The sequence below is a fragment of the Balaenoptera acutorostrata genome, chromosome 9 (genome assembly GCF_949987535.1).
Source record: "Balaenoptera acutorostrata chromosome 9, mBalAcu1.1, whole genome shotgun sequence".
In the NCBI taxonomy this organism is placed as follows: domain Eukaryota; kingdom Metazoa; phylum Chordata; class Mammalia; order Artiodactyla; family Balaenopteridae; genus Balaenoptera; species Balaenoptera acutorostrata.
Window position 1 is genome coordinate 81,912,003 of NC_080072.1, and position 18,672 is coordinate 81,930,674.

Here is an 18,672-nt window from a genome sequence, read left to right on the forward strand (position 1 = left end):
TTTGATTTATCATAATGATGAAATGAATGGGTTAGTTTTTAAATGTTCATATTTTTTTGGTTTGTATAGATGGTGATAGTGATAACTAACTACAAATTTTTGAGTTTTCACACTTAACATTATCCCAAGAGGTGAAAAAATAGTTTTCTTCATTTAAATCATTGATTAATAAAAAATTATATACCATACAACACATTTTGGGAGTGTGAGAGTCAATAAGAAATTATAACTTTCCTCCTGAAATAAAAGAATAGAGTCATTAGCTTGTGTTTTTGTTTTATGACTTGTGTAATAAGAAATAATATATTTTCTAATTTTATTTTCAGACTTGGTTAAATGATTTAGCCTTGGAAATGAAGCAAACTTTGAAAGAGTTGTTGACGGAATGTGTTACTGCTGGACGAAGTTCTCAAGGTGCAATTGACCCATCCTTTTTCCCTTCACAGGTAAGGGGGCTTATGTCTAGAGTACAGGTAGGCATGGTGTCATTGGAAGATCCCTGACCTAGAGGTCAGGAGGCTTAGACAACTGGGATCTTTGTTTTCTCTTTATCTAACAGTTAACATTGACTAATTGCTTAATTTCTGAGTCTCAGTCCCTCAGCTGTTAAATGTGAGGGAGCAACAGCACGATAGTGAAATTCTCTTCCAGCTCCATTAGTTTGCCATAATTCAGATGCTTTCAAGCAGAAGGCCTGCTGAGGTCTAAGCTACCCAGGCCACTGGGGAGTGGAACTGGGAGGCAGAATTAGTCATGTATTAGTTTCCTGGTTCCAGATGATTAGTCCATCATTGATGGAGAGGCACAGGATCTATAACATTGTCTCCCACCCTTCCCATGGACTTATCTAGGAGTTGGAGCTGGTGGGAGTTTAGTAGTGTTAGTGTAGGTCTGAAACATAGTCACAGTACTGAACTAGAACTTTGGCAGGGAAGAAGAGCGCTAGGTTTCATGGTTGTTATAGAGATTGCTGCAGGTCAGTGTTCATAGGAACTCATTCCTGAAACACTGGATGCTAGATATGTGTCTTACAAAACTTGTTCTGGGCCTTATTAAAGTGTAGCACTAAGACATGGGTTAAATATCCTGCCTTGTTCAGGATTAGTTTTATTGCTGGTTGAGACTAACACTACGGAGGTAGGATATCAGGAACTTTAGTTCTTAGGGACTATGAAAGGCAGGCATTGAGATGTTCTATGATTTCTCACAGGAAAATCTACCTAACTATTTTTTGCTTTTCAGATTAAAACATTTAGTAGCTATTGGAACAGGGTTTTATGTTAGTTCTTTTAAAGCATGAGAAGTTAAATAGGAAACTTGGAACATTTTGGATTCTTAGCCATTTTATCACTCATATCATTTTGTATCTTTTAGCTGTTTAAGTCAAACTAAAATATGTTTAAAAAATCTTGTTGGGCTTCCCTGGTGGCGCAGTGGTTGAGAGTCTGCCTGCTAGTGCAGGGGACACGGGTTCGGGCCCTGGTCTGGGAGGATCCCACGTGCCGCGGAGCGGCTGGGCCCGTGAGCCACAGCTGCTGAGCCTGCGCGTCTGGAGCCTGTGCCCCGCAACGGGAGGGGCCGCGATAGTGAAAGGCCCGCGCACCGCGATGAAGAGCGGTCCCCGCACCGCGATGAAGAGCGGTCCCCGCACCGCGATGAAGAGTGGCCCCCACTTGCCGCAGCTGGAGAGGGCCCTCGCGCGAACCGAGGACTCAGCACAGCCAAAAATAAATAAATAAATAAATAAATAAAATTAAAAAAAAAAAAAAAATCTTGTTAAGTTCTTAGAGAAAAATAAAAGTAGTCATTGATGAATAATAATGCCATTGCAAAGTCAGAGTTAAAATGCTTTATTATCTCTGGAAATGTTTCCTAGTACTCTGTCAACCTCCAGGTGGGATTTAAATTGACTTAGAGTAAAAGACACAATATTAAAAAATATACAAAAGTAAGAATTGCATAATAATTAGATTGAGGAAATGACAGTTATATCAGGAGATATACTGGGAGCTACAGGCTAAAGAATGTTGCTGGATTTGAGCCTGAAACTTAGTTCTGGGCTCTGAGCAGTCAAGTAAACATATGAACTACTGAACATGTATACAGTTCATAATCTATCAAAACAAAGACTTCTAGTTTATTAGCAGTTAATGTTAAGAAAAATTTATCTCAAGAGCATTTATGTAAGGGGATTGAATAGTATAACTGGTTACATGAATGTCTGGTACAAGTTACTGTGTACTATTAATTCAGTTCTCTAAAGACATCTTTGTAAGGACCAGAAAGCACTTTCTGGTCTGGGAAGGAGGCAGCATGATAAAGTAGAAAAAATCTGACAGACCTTGGTTCAAATCCTACCTTTGCCAGTTATACTTTGAGTGATTCTTTTTGACACCTAGTTAAGAGGGTATAATAATACCTCCACGGCAACTCATTTTGAAGGTTAAATTATATAGTGTTTGTAGAGCACCCTTAGCGACTGTCACATTTTAGACAATGTTAGTGTTTGTCCAGGTATCTTAATGGTAATGTGACACGAGAATTAGTTAAGACTGTATCTTGAGTATCATTTCTGTTAGCCTCTCAGAGAAATTGTATAGCAGACTGTTAAAAATTGAGATATTGATGTGCATTATTATTAAAATTTATTTATAATACAGAAATTCAGTAGTATTGCCTGAGTGGAAATCCATATATATGAGTATTAGTTTCAAGGTGGCAAGTGAAGATTTTCATATGAAAATTAAAAAACAAAGTCTTTTCTCACAAAGCAGATTTGGATCTGTTTAAATGCTTCACCATATACTTGATTAAAGAAGCTGGTGAGTTTTGTACTACAAAGTATGAGAGGTGACTTTGCCCTGGAAAGTTACTAATTGGCTTTCTCTTTTGTTAAAGAACTTAATGTGGTATTTGTACAATGGTCTAAGAGCAAACAGCAGCTTAGCCTGCTATATTAAGTATTAAAATTATATATAGATAATGAATTAATCTGATAAATAGAGGCATTTGATGATATTTTCTGGATGCTAAAAGGTATATGTAAGAAAAAACAATCTGTTCAGTAGTTAATTGGTCAGTAGGTTTAGTGTTTTTATACGATGATGGATCATGTCTTTAGTTTAAAGGAAGATATTGGTTTTTCTTGTTCATCTAAGAACTGTATCAAAGTATTTTAATACAAGTTTACAAAATCTGGTGTTTAAATATATCATTTGCTTTATCAGTAACCTTGCTATATTGATAATATTATAGAAATCCTCTCAAACGGCATTAATATTTCGTGTTTTATGTAAATGTGAAGTTGATCTGTATTTAGTTTCTGTTTATGGGTATTAAATTGAAAGATTAAGACAGACTTTAATTTAGGATAAAATTAGTGTTTTGAAATTGTAGACTTCAGTAGTATACTGAGAGATTATTTTGGAATGCTAGAAGATTACTCTTTTTATTAAATAGAATGCATCATACTCTGATATCTTTGCATCTTACTGGTTAAAAAGAAGCCATTTATGAGGAGAGTCATGGGAAGAAAGTACAAAGCACTTAGGTTATAATAAGCTTGGTGGGCTTTAAGACCCAAAAATAGGCCTATAAGAGAATAGTAAAAGATGAGCTCTGAGAATTAAGCTTGGGCTGCATCACACATGCTTTTTCTACAAATGTATTGCTCTATTAATATTTGAGGTGCCAGTAAGACATTCAGGTAGAGAGATCCAATATGTAATTGGAAATTTGGAAAAAGGTATCTTTCCTTAAATTTATAAAATATTTCTAAGTAAATTCAGCTTTTAAAAATAATTTTTCTCTTTATTCATTAGATATTATGCTTGGCAGAGCAGATTAAATTCACTGAAGATGTAGAAAATGCCATCAAAGATCATAGTCTTCATCAGATTGAAACACAACTGGTGAATAAGTTAGAGCACTATACTAACATTGATACAAGTTCTGAGGATCCAGGGAATACTGGTATGGGAAAATATTCCATTTTCTGCCTACTTTTGGGTTATTTGAACATTTTTTTAGTATTCTGTCTTAATTTATCTATTGTGCTTTTGTCTGTCAATCATCTATGTGTCTATTTTGGAGGTTACTTTAGGAATTACAATATACATACTTTTATATTGTACTTAGAATCAATAATTTACTATTTTAAGTGGAATGTAGAAACCTTACCACCATATGGGTTTCTTTATCCTCCCCTTTTTATGTTGTTTTCAATGTATATAGATATCTATATACATTGAAAACTCCATGAGATTATAATTTTTTTCTTTAACCGTCAAATGTATTTTAAAGGACCTGAGAACAGTCTATTATATTTATCTAGATGCTTACCATTTCTGTTGCCCATCCTTCATCCTGATGCTCCAAGTTTCCTTCTGCTGTCATTTTCTTTCTTTGAAGAATTTTCTTTAGTGTTTCTTTTAGAGCCCGTTTGCTGACTATGAATCTTATAGATTTCCTTCTCTTGAGAATGTCTTCATTTCACCTTTATTATTGTCTTTTCTGATGTGAGTTGATTTTTTTCGTTCTTTTCATGTTGAATGATTTTGGATTGTATCCTGGCCGTTTTGAATATTGTGTTATAAGAGTCTGAGTCTTATTTAAATTTGCTGGATAATGTTGATATTTTTCTGTTAGCAAGTGATCTTGTTGGGTTCAGGCCACAAGTTTCAGCCAGCTTTCTGTGGGTTGTGGTTCCAATGTCTGTTCTGTCTTTGCTATACTCTTGAGATCATCCCCACATGTGTGCCACCTAGTGGCCAGTTATCAAAGTCTTTGGTTTAATGTTTAGGATGAGGTCTGCACAGTTCAGGCTGAGCTCAAGGGTTCATAAAGTTTATAGGGTCGTTTTCCCAATCTTCTCCCCTTCCATGGTCTTAGCAGTGATTTTGTGGTTCTCTTGGGCTCCTCTTTTGGTCCTCTGGCCAGAAAGCTGGAGTTTCATGTACTGTACTCTCCTTCACACTTTCTGTGACTGCGCCCATGTCTTGGACCAGTTGATGGGAGAAAAGAGAGAAAAAGAGCAATCTGAGTTAGTCCCACTGTCTTGGGATCATAGCTCCTCTGATTTCAGAGGACAGTTCCCTTCCTTCAGAGTTTTAGGCATTTCTGGGTCTCAGCTGCCTGCGCTGAGACTCCCTTTCTGCTTTTCAAGTCTGAGTTAAAAGCCTTCTCCTGGACCGCTCTCTGTCTACACCAGTATGGGTTTCTGGCAGCATTGAATCCAGACCCATGGATATAAAAGAGGAAAAAAGAAAAAGAAAAAAGGTAAATTTACCACTGGTTTGGTGGCACTTCTAATTCTGCCCTTCCCCAATTTGCCTGATACTCTTTACTTTTTTCAGAGTCCTAAATAGCAGTTCAATGTATGTTGTCTGTGTTTTATACCTGCATTCAGAGGGAGAGACAGGCTGAGTGTGCTTACTCCCTTGCATGAGGAACCAGAACCCTGGTTTCATTGAATTTTGATATCTTAGTTTTCACACACACAATTCTTATTGGTGGATTTGACATTCTTTTGACTTGCATGATATATATTACTATACTATTCAAATGTATCATGAAGTTACCATTTAAATTCATTTATTGAGAAATCATATGTGTGTGTGTGTATATATATATATAAAATCATAAAGTATATAAATCACAGGCTAACATTTTCCCCAATTATTTTAATTGTATACAGAATCTGGCATTCTGGAGCTTAAACTTAAAGCACTTATTCTTGATATTATTCATAATATTGATGTGGTGAAGCAGTTAAACCAAGTTCAAGTTCATACAACTGAAGACTGGGCTTGGAAAAAACAAGTTAGATTCTATATGAAAAGTGATCACACATGTTACGTTCAAATGGTGGATTCTGAACTTCAGTATACTTATGAGTACCAGGTATGACTTGTGGCAGAAATGTTTAATTTTTCCAGTTAGAAATTATTTACTTTAAAGGAAATTTGCTATTGGATGAAAGAGTTATTTTTATTTTAGCTGTAACTTTTAAGAATTTTTTTTGGGTTATTGTCTTCTATTTCATCATAATTAAAAAGATGTTATATTGGAAAAAAGTCTACATACAAAAAAAGTTAAAATAATGGCAGTGTTGTGCTAAATTCTCTAACTGTACCTTTTCTTAGAGCAGCATTTATTTATACAGATTGAAATATAGCTTTAATCTAAAGAGAACTGAATATTAGGCAACCTCAATGGAAACAATTTGGTTTGTGCCTCCTTTTACAAGGCCAAAATTAGTGCAATTGTTAATATGTCAAAGTATGTTTGTTAAATATTCTCTGTTTGTAAGGTAAAAGAATTTTCAAGCAAATAACCTAGCTCATGTAACCTGTTCTCAAAAAATCCAGCTGTATCCTCTCTGCCTTTTTCCATCATAGTGAATCAATCATAAGGATATATTTGACATTTATGTTAATAAGCATATGTCAGGAGAGTTGCCAGCTGGCTCTTTCAAAAAGGAAATGTATTTTGAGACCCAAATCTGTCCACCTAAATTAAAGAAAAACTCTATAAAATGCAGCTTGAATTGGACTCTATTTCTGCTAAAATTTAGTATAAATTTTGAGAATTATTTGATAGGTTAAGATTATTAATTTCATAGGGAATTTTTCAAATTAATTATACTTTGAAGTTTCCAAAGTAGTTCTGATTTTTGAAGATTGTAAGATTCCAGGAAGTAATTTACATGAATTTTAAAATACAAAATAGGATGATTATTGTACATAATTATATTGAATTGTATTGGAAAGTGTATAATTGTATACAGTTTCTGGATTTCTCTGCCTTAGAGGTATATCTTTGTGACATTATCAAGAACTTGAGAGACTATTTGGAAAACCTAACAGGATGTCAATTGAGGATAGAATCAAAATACATGCTTGAGAAATAACTAAGTTTAATTCCAGTTTGCACTTTAGAAGGTTTCTTGAATTACTAAAAAAAATTTTGTATATATTTTCTATGTTAACAACTTTAAACTATTTGTTGCCTTTTTAACTTTTTAACTAGAATCGCTATTTAACTACACTATATAATATTTGTACATATTGAATAGAATATGAATATTTGAAATTTGTATTTCCCTTGTGTAGGGTAATGCTCCCAAGCTGGTTTACACTCCACTGACAGACAAGTGCTACTTAACTCTCACTCAAGCCATGAAGATGGGACTTGGAGGAAATCCTTACGGACCAGCTGGAACTGGAAAAACTGAATCAGTAAAGGCTTTAGGTGGACTTCTTGGAAGACAAGTTTTAGTTTTTAATTGTGATGAGGTAGAATAAATAATTATCAAACGATGTAATAGTGTCTTAGATGTTTGGAATAGTTTTCACATACTTATATATGAAATGCTCTATTTTAAAATCACTCTTCTTTTAAATCACTTGAAAGTGGATTTTATTTGAGAAGTAAAATGGAGAGAGGTTGCACATAGTATAGTCCAAAAACTTTTCTAAAGAGAACTATTACATAGAAATAATTTTAAATACAGAATGAAGCTTTATGTTAGAGGAAAAATCTTAAATTCTTATTAAGTTACCATTTTCAAAACATTATGTGTATTTTGACTTAAAGAATAACTGAAACAAAATCTTATACTTGTTTAGTTCTCTGTACTTTGCAGAACACTTTCACATGAATTATTTTGTTTACTCCTTGAAACCATCCTAGGTTTTGAAAGAGTAGCTATTTAATCTCTGCTTAAAAAAGAACTAAAGAGGCATAGATGGGTGAAATGATTACCTTCTCACTAAATGACATAAAGTATTAAATTATTATTAGAGATTTTAATTATTTTTACTGAATATAATTTTTATTGTTATTTTTAAGGGCATCGATGTGAAGTCAATGGGACGAATATTTGTTGGTTTGGTAAAGTGTGGGGCCTGGGGTTGTTTTGATGAGTTCAATAGACTGGAAGAATCTGTACTGTCAGCAGTTTCTATGCAAATCCAGACAATTCAAGATGCTTTGAAGAATCATAGAACTGTATGTGAACTGCTTGGCAAGGAGGTATAGCATATATTGGGAATTTAAAGAATTAACCTATTTTATAAGACTTTGTGTTACTCATACTCAGGCAAATAGTCTATGTTTATTTCTCCTGGCATCTCTGTTTCTAATTTGTGACCAGTGTGTTAAACCTTTTTACCTGTGAATTGTCTCTGAGTTTCTCACCCTTTTTGGGTCCCATTTCCACCATTCATCTTCAAACTTTCGATATTGAATAATCCAGTTATAATAATATTTGCTAACATTTATCAAACACTCTATGCCACTGTGCTTAGTGCTTTTATGCATTGTTTCATTTAGTACTCATAACAATCCTTTGAGTTAGGTACTATTATATTTTTTTAACTTTATGGATGAGGAAGCTAGGGCTTTATATGTTAAACGTAAGAAGTGGAGCTGGAAATCGAACCCACGTCTGTCTAATTCTGAAATTCATGTTTTTAATCACTATTCTATATGAATCTTAAAACAATAAATACTTAACTATTCTTCTGTTGCTCACTTCTCCCCATAGGAGGTATACATTCATTGTCATTAGAACTTAAACTTATTTGTATATAAAACATAGATTTCTCTATATAATGTGTAATGGTGAATACACCAAAAGTTGAAAGAACTGTGAAATTATCCTCTTCCCCATAATAACATTTTCTCAATACAAGTTTTTCAGGGTAGACCAAGAAAGTAGGACCAGTTCTAACATTGCCTGTTACTTACATGATGTTTCAACTCTTTCTTCACAAAAAAAGAGAAATTCTTCAGTTTTTACCTCTCTGTCATCAAAATTTATTTTCTTCCCTGTTCATTTTTTGTCATTTCCTCCTCTTAGAAAGAAAAACTGTCCTTTTTCCCAACTCAAACTAATTTTTCCATCTATACTTTGGAATCTGCTTCCCAGGGACCTTCTCTTCAGAGTTATCTCTGTCCTTCTACCCATTTCTCATTGGCTTTTAAACATAATCACATATTTTCCTTCTTAATAATATATAATATTATATTAGATATAATGATACTGTAATATAATGTTTAGTATAATTAAAACATAAGCAAACCTTCCCTTAATTCATCTTTCCTTCCAACCATGCTTTTTGTTTTCTTTCCTTTATAGCCAGGTTTTTTACTCTAGGTATTTCTACTTCCTAATTGCCCATTCATTGTTTACACATTATAATTCTGCTTTTCTATTATTAGTGCTTTGTTGAAAATGCTCCTATTAGATACTCTCATGCTATTTTGCTCTTTGCTGTCATAGCATTTATTAACTATGATTGCTTCTTTCTAATATTCAATAGACTATAAACTCCAGAAGGGCATAAACTATTACTGACTTTAGTTCAGAGTTGTGTTGTCTCTGTGTACTTAGCAAAGTGCCTAACACAAGGAAGGCTTTTAGTAAACGTATGTTGAATGAATGAATAGACATTCAAACTAGTTACCATCACTTAAACTTTCAGCCTCAAAAAACCGATTATAAAGAGCCTCTATAAAGTAGTGTAGTTCCTAAGGAGTTTATTATATGTTGAGTAAGGAGATGTTTGGCACACTAGTGGTTGCTTTTTGCTAAGGTATAAGATGTATGTGTAGAAATATGTCACAATAAAACTTCTATTTGCAATATGTTTTATAGTTTCAAATATTTGATGCCTATGTTTTAAATTAATATTTCAGGTAGAAATAAATTCTAATTCTGGAATTTTTATCACTATGAATCCTGCTGGAAAAGGTTATGGAGGAAGACAAAAACTGCCTGATAATCTTAAACAGCTTTTCAGGCCAGTAGCCATGTCTCGTCCAGACAATGAGCTTATTGCAGAAGTTATTCTCTATTCAGAAGGCTTTAAAGATGCTAAAGTGTTGGGCAGAAAATTGGTAGCTATCTTCAATCTATCCAGGTGAGTTTTCCTGTTTTAAATATTTTAATATTTTGTAGTTCCAATGATTGATCAGGGTTATTAATGAGCATTTTTCACATTTGTCCAATTTACCTATTCAGTGATTTTCATATTGGTGATTTTCATAAGTACAATTTTATATTGTACTCAAGGTGTTGGTAAGAAAGATTTTAGTTTGAATAACAGAAACATCTGGCTCAAAACTACTTGTTAAATACTATTAATTCAATTTCACTTTTTTTCTGCAAAATATTTTTATTGGAGTACTCCAGCTAAATGATACTTACTAAACTAATTTACCAGCTGACCACTCAAAGCCTACTGTTCTTTGGAGGGAATCTTTCACAATTTTTTTTTTTTTTTTTTATGTCTGATTTCTAGTAATAGAGATTGACTTTTAGCTTCTTTGGGCAACCTAGAATTCTGGTCCATATTGCTTAAGAGATAGTGAGAACTAGAGTGTCAGAGATTGAGAGCAAGATGGATCGATTAAAGACTTTAGGAATAAAAGTAACAGGTGGTTATCATTTAGTGTCTTCATTAAGATGATAGCCAGTTTGTGAAAGGTTTATCCTGATCCTTGAGAACCATCCATCTTTAACATTTTACTTGAGTGATTATTTTCTTTTGCTTGGTTCCTTTTTATAAACTAATGTAATTATTAGGACTTATTTCTATGTGTTAGTAGTTAGAGTCTGTATTTCTTTTAATATGATTACAAAAATAATTTCTTATAGCTATTTGATGATTTATGATTTCCATGTCTTTACCTAAGAGAACTTTTGACGCCTCAGCAACATTATGACTGGGGTTTGAGAGCTTTGAAGACAGTTCTGAGAGGAAGTGGAAATCTTCTTAGACAGCTGAAGAAAACTAGTGTTAAACAAAAAGGTATGATTCATTATGCCAATTATAATCTTATTTTTTAAAATAAGTTTTAATTTAGTATAGTTTTAGATTTATATAAAAGTTATACATATAGTATAGAGGGTTTCTGAATATTACGTTCTCACAGTTTCTCCTGTTAACATCTTACATTAGTATTGTACATTTATTGAAACTAATGAACCAACATTGATACATAATTTTTTAATAAAGTCCATAATTTATTGAGATTTTTCCTAATTTTTACCTATGTCTCATCATAACTTTTAAACATGCATTAAATATTAAATAGTTGTGGTATATAGAGGAATAGTCTAGTCCACTTGTTCTCAATCTTTAACAGGCATTAGAGTCACCTAGAGGCTTGTTAAAACACAGATTGTTGGACCCCATGCCCAAAGTTCCTGAATCTGTAGGTCTGGAATAGAGTCTGAAAATTTGTCTAGTCTTAAAACAAGAACAGAAACCTTAGAATCACATGGAGATTTTCTCTTTCAAAGATAGTATACCAAACAAAATTACCCTTTTACTTTTTTTTTTTTTGAATTTTTAAATTTAATCTTGTTTATTTTTTTATACAGTAGGTTCTTATTAGTCATCCATTTTATACACATCAGTGTATACATGTCAATCCCAATCTCCCAATTCATGACAACACCACCATCCCCACCCCACTGTGGTTTTCCCCCCTTAGTGTCCATATGTTTGTTCTCTACATCTGTGTCTCACTTTCTGCCCTGCAGACCGGTTCGTCTGTACCATTTTTCTAGGTTCCACATATATGCGTTAATATACGATATTTGCTTTTCTCTTTCTGACTTACTTCCCTCTGTATGACGGTCTCTATATCCATCCACATCTCTACAAATGACCCAATTTACTTCCTTTTTATGGCTGAGTAATATTCCATTGTATATATGCACCACATCTTCTTTATCCATTCATCTGTTGTTGGGCATTTAGGTTGCTTCCATGACCTGGCTATTGTAAACAGAGCTGCAATGAACATTGGGGTGCATGTGTCTTTTTGAATTATGGTTTTCTCTGGGTATGTGCCCAGTAGTGGGATTGCTGGGTCATATGGTAATTCTATTTATAGTTTTTTAAGGAGCCTCCATACTGTTCTCCATAGTGGCTGTATCAATTTACATTCCCACCAACAGTGCAAGAGGGTTCCATTTTCTCCACACCCTCTCCAGCATTTGTTGTTTGTAGATTTTCTGATGATGCCCATTCTAACTGGTGTGAGGTGATACCTCATTGTAGTTTTGATTTGCATTTCTCTAATAATTAGTGATGTTGAGCAGCTTTTCATGTGCTTCTTGGCCATCTGTATGTCTTCCTTGGAGAAATGTCTATTTAGGTCTTCTGCCCATTTTTTGGATTGGGTTGTTTGTTTTTTCAATATTGAGCTGCATGAGCTGTTTATATATTTTAGAGATTGATCCTTTGTCCGTTAATTCGTTTGCAAATATTTTCTCCCATTCTGAGGTTGTCTTTTTGTCTTGTTTATGGTTTCCTTTGCTGTGCAAAAGCTTTGAAGTTTCATTAGGTCCCATTTGTTTCTTTTTGTTTTTATTTCCATTACTCTAGGAGGTGGATCAAAAAAGATCTTGCTGGGATTTATGTCAAAGAGTGTTCTTCCTATGTTTTCCTCTAAGAGTTTTATAGTGTCCGGTCTTACATATAGGTCTCTAATCAATTTTGAGTATTTTTTGGTGTATGGTGTTAAGGAGTGTTCTAATTTCATTCTTTTGCATGTAGCTGTCCAGTTTTCCCAGCATAACTTATTGAAGAGACTGTCTTTTCTCCATTGTATATCCTTGCCTCCTTTGTCATAGGTTAGCTGACCATAGGTGCGTGGGTTTATCTCTGGGCTTTCTATCTTGTTCCAGTGATCTATATTTCTGTTTTTTTGCCAGTATCATATTGTCTTGATTACTGTAGCTTTGTATTATAGTCTGAAGTCAGGGAGTCTGATTCCTCCAGCTCTGCTTTTTTCCCTCAAGACTGCTTTGGTTATTCGGGGTCTTCTGTGTCTGCATACAAATTTTAGGATTTTTTGTTCTAGTTCTGTAAAAAATGCCATTGGTAATTTGATAGGGATTGCATTGAATCTGTAGATTGCTTTGGGTAGTATAGTCATTTTCAGAATATTGCTTCTTCCAATCCAAGAACATGGTATATCTCTCCCTCTGTTGGTATCATCTTTAATTTCTTTCATCAGTGTCTTATAGTTTCCTGCAGACAAGTCTTTGGTCTCCCTAGGTAGGTTTATTCCTAGGTATTTTATTCTTTTTGTTGCAATGGTAAATGGGAGTGTTTCCTTAATTTCTCTTTCAGATTTTCATCATTAGTATATAGGAATGCAAGAGATTTCTGTGCATTAATTTTGTATCCTGCAACATTACCAAATTCATTGATTAGCTCTAGTAGTTTTCTGGTAGCATCTTTAGGATTCTCTATGTATAGTATCATGTCATCTGCAAACAGTGACAGTTTTACTTCTTCTTTTCCAATTTGTATTCCTTTTATTTCTTTTTCTTCTCTGATTGCTGTCGCTAAAACTTCCAAAACAGTGTTGAATAATAGTGACGAGAGTGGGCAACCTTGTCTTGTTCCTGATCTTAGAGGAAATGCTTTCAGTTTTTCACCGTTGAGAATGATGTTTGCTGTGGGTTTGTCGTATATGGCCTTTATTATGATGAGGTAGTTTCCCTCTATGCACACTTTCTGGAGATTTTTTATCATAAAAGGGTGTTGAATTTTGTGAAAAGCTTTTTCTGCATCTATTGAGATTATCATATGGTTTTTCTTCTTCAATTTGTTAATATGGTGTATCACATTGATTGATTTGCATATAATGAAGAATCCTTGCATCCCTGGGATAAATCCCACTTGATCGTGGTGTATGATCCTTTTAATGTGTTGTTGGATTCTGTTTGCTAGTATTTTGTTGAGGTTTTTTGCATCTATGTTCATCAGTGATATTGGTCAGTAATTTTCTTTTTTTGTAGTATCTTTGTCTGGTTTTGGTATCAGGGTGATGGTGGCCTCATAGAATGAGTTTGAGCGTGTTCCTTCTTTCGCAATTTTTTGGAGGAGTTTGAGAAGGATGGGTGTTAACTCTTCTCTAAATATGTGATAGAATTCACCTGTGAAGCCATCTGGTCATGGACTTTTGTTTGTTGGAAGATTTTTAATTACAGTTTCAATTTCATTACTTGTGATTGGTCTGTTCATATTTTCTATTACTTCCTGGTTCAGTCTTGGAAGGTTATACCTTTCTAAGAATTTGTCCGTTTCTTCCAGGTTGTCCATTTTATTGGCATACAGTTGTTGTAGTAGTCTCTTAGGATGCTTTGTATTTCTGAAGTGTCTGCTGTAACTTCTCCTTTTTCATTTTTAATTTTATTGATTTGAGTCCTCTCCCTCTTTTTCTTAATGAGTCTGGTTAATGGTTTATCAATTTTGTTTATCTTCTCAAAGAACCAGCTTTTAGTTTTATTGATCTTTGCTATTGTTGTCTTTGTTTTCTATTTCATTTATTTCTGCTCTGATCTTTATGATTTCTTTCCTTCTGCTAACTTTGGGTTTTGTTTGTTCTTCTTTCTCTAGTTCCTTTAGGTGTAAGGTTAGATTGTTTATTTGAGATTTTTCTTGTTTCTTGAGATACGCTTGTATAGCTATAAAGTTCCCTCTTAGAACTGCTTTTGCTGTATCCCATAGGTTTTGGATCATCGTGTTTTCATTGTCATTTGTCTCTAGGTATTTTTTGATTTCCTCTTTGTTTTCTTCAGTGATCTCTTGGTTATTTAGTAACGTATTGTTTACCCTCCATGTGTTTGTGTTTTTTTACTTTTTTTCCCCTGTAATTCATTTCTAATCTCATAGCGTTGTGGTCAGAAAAGATGCTTGATATGATTTCAATTTTCTGAAATTTACTGAGGCTTGGTTTGCGACCCAAGATGTGATCTAACCTGGAGAATGTCCCATGCGCACTTGAGAAGAAAGTGTAATCTGCTGCTTTAGGATGGAATATCCTATAAATATCAATTAAATCTATCTGGTCTATTGTGTCATTTAAAGCTTCTGTTTCCTTATTTATTTTCACTTTGGATGACCTGACCATTGGTGTAAGTGAGGTGTTAAAGTCCCCCACTTTTATTTTGTTACTTTCAATTTCCTCTTTTATAGCTGTTAGCAGTTGCCTTATGTATTGAGTGCTCCTATGTTGGGTGCATATATATTTGTAATTGTTATATCTTCTTGTGTTGATCACTTGATCATTATGTAGTGTCCTTCCTTGTCTCTTGTAACATTCTTTATTTTAAAGTGTATTTTATCTGATACGAGTATTGCTACTCCAGCTTTCTTTTGATTTTCATTTGCATGAAATATCTTTTTCCATCCCCTCACTTTCAGTCTGTATGTGTACCTAGGTCTGAAGTGGGTCTCTTATAGACAACATATATATGGGTCTTGTTTTTGTATCCATTCAGCAAGCTTGTGTCTTTTGGTTGGAGCATTTGATCCATTCACGTTTAAGGTAATTATCGATATTTATGTTCCTATGACTATTTTCTTAATCGTTTTGGGTTTGTTTATGTAGGTCCTTTTCTTCTCTTGTGTTTCCTACTTAGAGAAGTTCTTTTAGCATTTGTTGTAGAGTTGGTTTGGTGGTGCTGAATTCTCTTAGCTTTTGCTTGTGTGTAAAGCTTTTGATTTCTCCATCGAATATGAATGAGATTCTTGCTGGGTAGAGTAATCTTGATTGTAGGTTTTTCCCTTTCATCACTTTAAGTATATCATGCCACTCCCTTCTGGCTTATAGGGTTTCCCTACTCTCTTCTTTGGAAGCCAGTTACTAAATCTAGCTCACCTTGAAAGTGGGGAGGCAAGGATTAAGCTCCACCTCTTAGAGGGAGGGAGTATCTGCATATATTATTTGATACTCTTCTGTAAAGAAGATTTGTCTCTTCTTTTCCAGGATGTATTTATTAAATCATTTATTCAGATCAGTATAGACTCATGCATATTTTGTTATACTTTACCACTTTTTTTCCCCATTTATATAAAGTAAGTTATTACCCACACCAATTGATGTTTGCCTTGATGGAAGGCTGAATATTCAGCCTCTAGGTTGCTATTAAAATTTTAGTTAAATCACCATGAAAATAAGATAACATAAGAAAGAAGACTACATGAAATTACCTATTTGGACTTTAAATGATCAAAATGTACATCTTAAAAAAGGAAACTACAGCTTTTTTTTATTAGGTTGGCATATGCCAGGGCAGATAAGGTATGTGTTGAAGTACTTAGATTACCATTTTTCAGTTGTCTATCTCTGGTGATTTTCATGAAATATATAAACCATACCTGTAGTAAATAAAGATGGCTTATTTATGAGTTCAGTACTTTAAATAAACTCTAGTGCAGCCAAGCCTCTTTATATATATTTAAAGATAGAAATATTAAACAATTATAGAGAAATACCAGACTAAGAATATTTTCTTGCCTTTATATAGGTGTCTGATCAATTAGTAGCTAATATCCTTGAAAAAATAAGAATCTGGCAATATTAGTATTTACATTTGGTTTAAGAATAGATTTATGAACCAGTTTTGAGCAACACTGATCAAAGATTTTTGCTCAGTTTGTTAGTTTTTAGTTTTAGGACAAAAATCTCTGCAAGGCAAATATGCTGGTGTATTTGGAAAGATACCTAAATCTGGAATTAAATTCCACCTATAATACTTAATGCTGAGCTCTCTCAGATAAGCCATTTAAACCCTTAGAGACTTAATGTTTTCATGTGTAAAATTGGAATAATAATAGAAATACTTCTTACTCTGTACAGTTGTTATAAGGATTACATCAGAATGGTAAAGTATTATGCAAAGAAATGTGTTAATGATTTTTATTATTAATTAAAGTCTGGGTACCCTGGGATTCAAATTCTATGAAAAATAGTCCAAAACTCAGTAATACTTGTTTTTCAGCAGTTAAAAGATAGTTAAGTAAGCTTGCCAATTCACATGATAGCATATGTCTTTAAATATTACTAAATTCTAGTGCATCATTTAATTACTAATAATGCATATCAAGGCACGTAAAAACTTTTTATAGTCATTAGAGTCATAACTAATAATTTTAAAATGAAACTTTTTCTCTAGTTAATGAAAGTCATATTGTGGTACAAGCACTGAGGCTTAATACAATGTCAAAGTTTACATTTGCTGATTGCACTCGGTTTGATGCACTGATTAAAGATGTGTTTCCTGGAATTGACTTTAAAGAAGTAGAATATGATGAACTGAATGCTGCATTAAAGCAAGTCTTTGAGGAGGCCAATTATGAAATCATATCCAATCAGGTAACTGTCAAGAATACTTCATAATATATTGATCCTTTCTCCTAGTTAATTCTTTATGAACTATCTTTATCTTTCATCTTTCAACTTAAATCTTACTCAGTCATGGAAGCCTTCCCTAATTTTCAAGTCCAGATTAGGTCCCCTTGCTATGTGCTTTCCTTACCTTTGTTATATATACATATTTTATGTCTAATTGCACACTTGATTAATGTTTGATTAATATTAATATTAATATTTGATTCTCCCCCACCGGATAGTAGTCTCCATGAAAGGTGGGATCCATGTCTGTTTTACCATTTTATTCCTAGTGCCTGTTACGGAGCCTGGCACATAATAGATTCATCATATGTATCTTTGATAGTTGATTATGTATGATTTAGTTTAACTTTGACAATTTCTTAGGAGAACTTCACTTTAGTAAGTCTTTTTATGTAGCACAAATACATGTTCAAAATCAATACTTTTTCCTCAGGTGTTTTTTTGGAGAGAGACAGGGTATAAATGAATGAATGAATTAGCAAAGTGAATAAAATATTGAGTATATTTTATTTGAATGAGTGAGTGAGTGAAGACATAGTGAACATATTGTATTGTCAACTTGGAAAGCATACTTTTTTTTTAAAGAAATACGAATTTAAAGATCACGTTGTAAATATATTCAGATTTATTAATTCTTTTATTTAAGGCTTTATCTTCCACTGAAGAAATAAAAGGCTTAATTTATATGTTTGAAATAGAACATCTATTATCGAATGAGAGTAGAACTGTGTATGATTGTATACTATAAATCATATATGAACATGTTTCTTTTCTACTAGATCAAGAAGGCTTTAGAATTGTATGAACAATTACGCCAGAGGATGGGAGTTGTTATTGTTGGTCCAAGTGGTGCTGGAAAATCAACTCTTTGGAGAATGTTAAGGGCAGCACTTTGTAAAATTGGCAAAGTGGTAAAACAATATACCATGAATCCCAAAGCTATGCCTAGACATCAATTATTAGGCCATATTGACATGGATACAAGGGAATGGTCTGATGGTGTTTTGACAAATAGTGCTCGCCAAGTAGTTCGAGAACCTCAAGGTTGGTCTCTATTGTGTGATTCATTGATTTATTTAATAATTTTTAGAGGATGATAGAAGTTGTCTATAATGCTATCCTTTTCAAGTCTTATACATGACCATAAACTGCCGTATAGTGATCTACTTTGATATTTTACTTTGGAGTGGTGAAGACATGCTATCATTTTTACCTGTTACTCCATAGCAACTTTTATTATAATAGAAACTCAGAGTAATCTGGATGAATCGTAGTTTACAGCTAGATTAGTTTACTGAATAAATGTAATATCTTTGCTGAATTGATATTACAATGCCTCATAAATAAGCAAGATAATAAGTTTTTATTTGGGATTAAAATTGGTATGTGTGTCTGAACTTATCAGTTTGAATACAGTGCTTTCAGTAATTTTGAAAATTTGAG

The 18,672-nt window shown here is 33.4% G+C and overlaps 1 protein-coding gene across 3 annotated transcripts in view; it reads left to right on the plus strand.

Moving 5' to 3' along the window:
• DYNC2H1 (dynein cytoplasmic 2 heavy chain 1) overlaps positions 1-18,672 on the plus strand; it is a 367,349-nt gene that overhangs the window by 54,536 nt on the left and 294,141 nt on the right. For all 3 annotated transcript variants that reach the window (XM_007191229.2, XM_057552950.1, XM_057552951.1), the window contains exons 30-38: positions 327-446; positions 3,822-3,972; positions 5,696-5,901; positions 7,113-7,295; positions 7,852-8,034; positions 9,703-9,926; positions 10,702-10,817; positions 16,991-17,190; positions 18,009-18,273. In XM_007191229.2, the coding sequence (XP_007191291.2) occupies positions 327-446; positions 3,822-3,972; positions 5,696-5,901; positions 7,113-7,295; positions 7,852-8,034; positions 9,703-9,926; positions 10,702-10,817; positions 16,991-17,190; positions 18,009-18,273 (1,648 nt within the window). The remainder of the gene's footprint in view (positions 1-326; positions 447-3,821; positions 3,973-5,695; positions 5,902-7,112; positions 7,296-7,851; positions 8,035-9,702; positions 9,927-10,701; positions 10,818-16,990; positions 17,191-18,008; positions 18,274-18,672) is intronic.